This window comes from Lottia gigantea (genome assembly GCF_000327385.1).
Source record: "Lottia gigantea unplaced genomic scaffold LOTGIsca_212, whole genome shotgun sequence".
NCBI lineage: Eukaryota > Metazoa > Mollusca > Gastropoda > Lottiidae > Lottia > Lottia gigantea.
The window spans coordinates 265357-271353 of NW_008708477.1; the positions used below are offsets into that span (position 1 = coordinate 265357).

Here is a 5997-nt window from a genome sequence, read left to right on the forward strand (position 1 = left end):
ATAGCTCAAATGGGAATTAGCCCTAACGGAAATTACACCAAATGGAAAAACACCACTGGGATTATAACTAATTCATGCTGTTTATAATATTCGCTAGTACAAGCAACCATTCCCCTAAAAAGCCCATGTGAATAAGATTGTAAACTATTCGTTGAAACACCCAAAGGGACTATATACAATCAACTGATGTCATCAACTGACATGACCCCCTTTCGGCAAGTTTTATCATAACCCGATTAATTTTAGCCAACTTCAAGTTATATATGTGTTGATACACACCACTGGGTTTAAATGGACGAAAAACGGCGGGAAATATATCGACCAATTATTATGGAGAGTCACGCGCAGTGTCAGATGTCAAAAGAAAATATCACCAGACAAATATAAGCTATTAAAAATTGCGATACGTCTTAAATTATCTTATTAAGTCATTTCAATTAAATAATGATCATGAACAATGGACTTCAATATTATTCTTTCTGAAAAGAACTATTATTACATTATTATGAATTAATTTACCGAGGAAATAGGGCGAGAAGAATGAATTTTAGCTATTTTTAGGACTTTCGAGTAGTTTTCCGTCAGTAATGCACGTCGGAGGGTTTACGTCCATGATCCACGACAGTTTAAAATCCTGTATAAAATGTCTGTATTATTGGTGTTATTACAGATAAAATATCTCTCACATGGTTTCAACGAGTCTTTAAATGATCACACCTGCTTATAAAAAATATACCTATTTCTAGTATTATATATTAAAATCTCGAATCTTCATAATTAGTCTTTTAAGTCATTTTAATCGGCTACGATAAAACGTAAGCAAACAACATGGCGGTCAAAACCCATTGTCAGAGCACGATTCGGGGTGACCTAATAAGGTGAATCAAATATCGAAGGTTTTAACTGTATGTCAAGGTATGTAAAGAAAATTAAAATGATATAAAATATGAAATAGCTAGACCATTAACTTGATATTTTAACAATGATATAATAGGTATGTTTTCGTCATTGATCCAGCATGAAATCACGTTTCTTGGCGCCTAATTAGGACGCCATCTTGAATTTTAATGGTCTCACTTCTGCTCTGGTTACTGATTCGATATGTTCAAATATTTTTCTCAGATTTTATTTCAAAGTTTTGTTGAATTAGAATGACTTTGATTAAAGTTTGAACATTCTAACAATAACTTGATGACAGTTGATCTGAGGCTATTTTTTTCGAAAGGTCAGCAAAAACCTTAAAGGCCTAAATATGTCTAGACAAGCTAAGCTTTAAGATTCAATATTTTTTCTTCAGAAGAGCGAGTATAATCGTTATTAGTCGGCGAGGTTTATGCGTTTGTTTTGAAGGGAAAAAATTAATTCTACTACTAGTACTAGACCAAAAGCAGTAACCTTTTCGCCATATCAGATGACCAGAACTTCAGGATTAGGGCCTACATTTTTGTCATAAAAAGCTGAAAGTTGGCGATTATTTTTATCCGCATTAGTTAAGAGAACTTAATACTGAAATCCTATGTAAAAGTTTGGTTCTAGCCGAGAAATAATAAAAGTGTGCTTATGATGAAATAAAAATTATTTTTTCTTTTCATATTGAGATTTTTACAAGACGAGTTACCTTCTAGCTATCTGAAGTCTAAGTTTTTGACATCTTTGAAGAATAAGGTCACTTGATTAAGATTCGGGGAAGTTTATGACTCAGTTTCATTCACAAATGAATATCATAAAAATTATCTTGACATGAAATTTGAAATAAAGTCTGAATGGAAATCTTTGAAAATGATTTTGAAATGGATATATTTGTTGAATGATGGTTGGCTGTAAGACCACTGCCGAGAAATACTGTTATACTACTTAATAACAAAAATAATACTGTATTAAATTCAGATATTTCTTCGTTTTTGTTTATTTAATATCGTCATTTTTTACACTTCCAATCTTCAAGGCATGTCATACGGTCATCGTGATAAGCCGGTAGACTTTCCATTCTACAGTAAGGCGCCATATTTTTGACGTATTTCCAAACATTGCATGTTTTTTACAGTTAAAATTAGTTTTCTTAAGATATTTTCTGATATTAAACAAAATACTCAGATCTCGAGATGGCGAGTGATTCCCACCCCTCTAGGCGCCGTCGATTCACTCCACAGGTCTTGACGTCATGGGAAAATCGGATCAGACTATGCGTGGGCATTTCAAGTTTGTCATTTTTTTGACGATCAGAAAATCATGGTGTTAGGATTTTTTTCCTTGATTAGTATTCCATATTGTCAATAGTATAGCCCAATCACTAAATGCGAAGTGGTGTTCAATCTCAGTATTTGGAACACTTCCATCGGACGTTTTCAAGTCGTTGTTTCCCAAATTAGAGATAAAAAGCGGATGCACTGATATAGAAAAGCGTTGTGCACGTTAACACCACCATAGGTGTTGATGATATTGTTAGATTGAAAGCATCAAGCTCGTAATATGTCCGCACGAAAATTCTGCGAAGCCTTCAAATGTGTAAAGAAATAGTCCATTTAAACAAATCACATTTCTTGGACAATGGGCTAGCTTAGTCGATAGAATTAGGTGCCATTACATTTAGTTCGAAAAAAGGTCGACATACGACGATCACTGCGTTTTACACATAGTGTCAAATACCCCATAATGAGTTTTAGATGGATGCAGAAGCTGATATCGGAGACCATGTAGTTGTCGGTATACACTGATTCATGGCCATTATAACGGGCAAAATAAATCTATGGTCTTCAATGGTCAAGAGTCCAGGCCAACCAATATATTTGTTTGCAATACAAATGTATAATTTTATTTAAATAAAAAGCTTGTAGATGATTAGATTAAAAGTGTCTATATAAAATATTATTATAAACTCTGAACAGACGATAAGAAAACACGGTGGTCTGAAATCTTCTATAAAAAGTTGATATATTTCAGAAAGTCGTGAAGATTTTCGCCCACAATCTTCTATAAATAGATAGGGGCATTCTAAACGCCTTTCAAGGAAGTGCTTGTTTGATTCAATTTTATTTCAAAACTGTTCTGAATTGTATAGAGCATTCCCAAATGTTACTCACTGATCAGCTCATTGAAATCTTTCTGCTCGTAAAGTAATTAAATTTAAATTACCCTCTGCGAAACTCTGTTGCTGACATCCTAACTAGCTAAAAATAAAATCAAGATAATATTCAATATAATTTTGCTCCATGTGATTGAATTCGGAAGAATTAATTTTTAGTCAATCGCAAGCATCTGAAAATAACGCAACACTCAACAACTACCGGAAAACACTATAAGGATTTGTAAAGGAGTGGCAAAGTTTTCATCTGGATTTTAGTAATACTAGCGAAATCACTCACAAAAATACGGGAAAAAATATCGGAAATCCAAGATCTGTAATTGCTGTTATACTCAAACGCAAGAAGAAACTGAAGCATCATATGACGTCATAATGACAATAAGTCATTACACATTAATTTATATAAATTATATTGTTAGCAATCAGAGGAGAATAATTCGACGAATATTGAAAAAGAATTTATCAAAGCAGAATGAATGGATTTGTTGTTCCCAAAACTTACGGTTTGTTAACTGAATAATTTGAATTTGCTGCAGATATTTTGGAATCGAAATGATAAAAACGACGTTAGGATGATTGTCATAGGTGACACTATATAGAGCACCGAATATACTCATCTTAAACCTAAATGCGCGAAAAATTAAAAGGCCAAGTATATAACGGGTTTGGAAATAGCAAGACTCTTGAATAATGATAAAAAATTAAAAGGCCAGTGTGGATTATTGGAGTTGGCTTAGTCGTTGTAAGCAACATCTATGACGTCATAATAATAAAACATCATAATACATTGTAGTCTTAGCATCGTCGAGTGTTTTAAGCAGGAATTCTTAACGGAGATAGGAATTTTATTAATAAGACAACGTAATACAATCAGATTTGAAGTATTCTTAAGAATGAATGGATTTGTTGTACCGAAGTCGTACGGTTAGTCGAATAATTTAGTTTATTAACCGGTTCGATCAAAATCTGCTGTAGTTTTTTTCTACAAAACTCAAGACTTCATGACTGAAATATAGTTGTACTCAGTGTCTTTGTCAATCAATAATTGAAAGTATTTTAGATTTGATTAACACATCTAGTTGTTGTTTAGTATATCATGAACAATTAGTAACAGGAGTTGTCTAAATCCGAAATTCTTTAATTTAACAAATTTCAAAAATATACTTTTTACACATAGATTCACCTTTAAAAAGAAATAAATATATAAAGAAAATATTAGTAAGCTCTGCAATTTTCCAAATGATATTAGAATAAAATTGCATTTTACTTGAATTTTGAATTAAAGCGCTTAAATATTCAATTCCAGATTACCACTTCACGAAATCAAAAATTCGCTGTTGACTTATTTAGTAACTAAATCAGTAGAGTTTTTCTTACTTGTCTTATTTTCGAAAGAATTCGATCTGAATCTAGTCAAATCTAAGGCTTTAATTGATGTGATTGCGGGGAATTTTACGTTCCATTTGTGTTTCTTATCCAGACTTTTAATTGATATATTTGGCAAAAGAATATTATGGGCCAAATCTTAAATCTTACTTTATACATTATAAAAGTTATAACTTATGCTGAACTTTATTTGCAGACCAGAGTCGTACACTAGAGCTACTGAAAGCTTTGAGGATAGAAAGTTTTACAGACCTAGAAATAGAGGCACGGGACATATCGGATAAATCTCGTCAACATGAAACAAAAAGTGCTAGGAATAACGGGGGAAAATCAAACAAACTGATCCCCATTAACGAAATGATCAATGGATATGGATCGGTTCATCAGAATAAACCAAGGGTTCGGCATACACAGACTAGAAAAAGGATGATTGTCGTAGAAGAGTCTGAACTTCGACTCAATCTTCAAGATGTTGTTTGCGAAGATGATGGATATTCCGATGTTGATCTGACGACAGACAGAGGTATGTTAACGTGTACAGAAACTACAAATGGAAGGTTTGGTCGCAGTTGAAATAATCACCAAAAGTTAAAAATGAGTTATTGTACTTGATAAAGCAACATCGCCGTCAAAAAATAATTTTAGTATATATATTATTCAACGATATCACTGAAATGGGTCAAAGTTTCGGATGTTACGTGCAATTTCGTTATATAACATTAAATTTTAAGACAACTTGTTTATTGACCACTGCGAAGTTGAAATAATTTCGCGATCCGTGGTATTACAAATGATATAAGACTAAAATAGTTTTCTTTGAAATATAAAATCTTGTTATTTTTTGCCCAGCGAATTAAATTCATATAAGCTTGGTACTGATATCATTTTCTTTCATTTTTTCAGAAACAGATGTCAAAGAAGTTGACAAGACACCTAGAAGAGAATCTAGAAGTACTGGTCAGAGAATAAAAAGATTTCTGACAAAATATTTATGTTCATTTTATGATTATTCCATGTAAATCATCAATCATAATAAATGTTTGATATTCTTTGTACGATTTTGTTTTTTTCTTAAAGGTCAATACGGAACATGTTCAGGCTGGAAAAGGGCCTTTTAGTTTACTGTACACGATTACATTGCAATTAAAGGGCAATAACCGAAATCTTATTTTGATAATTCAGACGAATATAATTGCGGATGAAACCTATGGTAATGAACATTATAGTATAAATTCCGACTGAAAATTCTGGAAAACACAAATAATAAATATCATTTTTTCATCGGTTAATGTTTTTATCAACTTAAAGATTAGCTAAGAGTTTATACACAATCTATTTTCCAATTGTCCGCGTGGGTAAAAAAAATGGTTGTTTCTGTTCGCACCTACAAACCTTGCCAGCATATTTGCCGTACAACTTGAGGGGTTGATGCATTCCTATGCACAAATGTACCCCAAGGGTCAAATAGGCGATATGGGTAAAAATTCCCAATGGTTGAATTTATGCTCATAACAGGGCTCAATTATGTG

At 32.5% G+C, this 5997-nt stretch overlaps 1 protein-coding gene across 1 annotated transcript; it reads left to right on the top strand.

The window, feature by feature from the left end:
• Positions 1 to 828: 828 nt before the first annotated feature.
• LOTGIDRAFT_174709 (hypothetical protein) lies at positions 829 to 5487 on the top strand (the record flags this gene model as incomplete). Its single annotated transcript, XM_009054318.1, has 4 exons — positions 829 to 878; positions 3876 to 4006; positions 4665 to 4991; positions 5372 to 5487. 4 exons carry the CDS (start codon positions 829 to 831, stop codon positions 5485 to 5487), a joined length of 624 nt encoding a protein of 207 aa, XP_009052566.1.
• Positions 5488 to 5997: the final 510 nt, after the last annotated feature.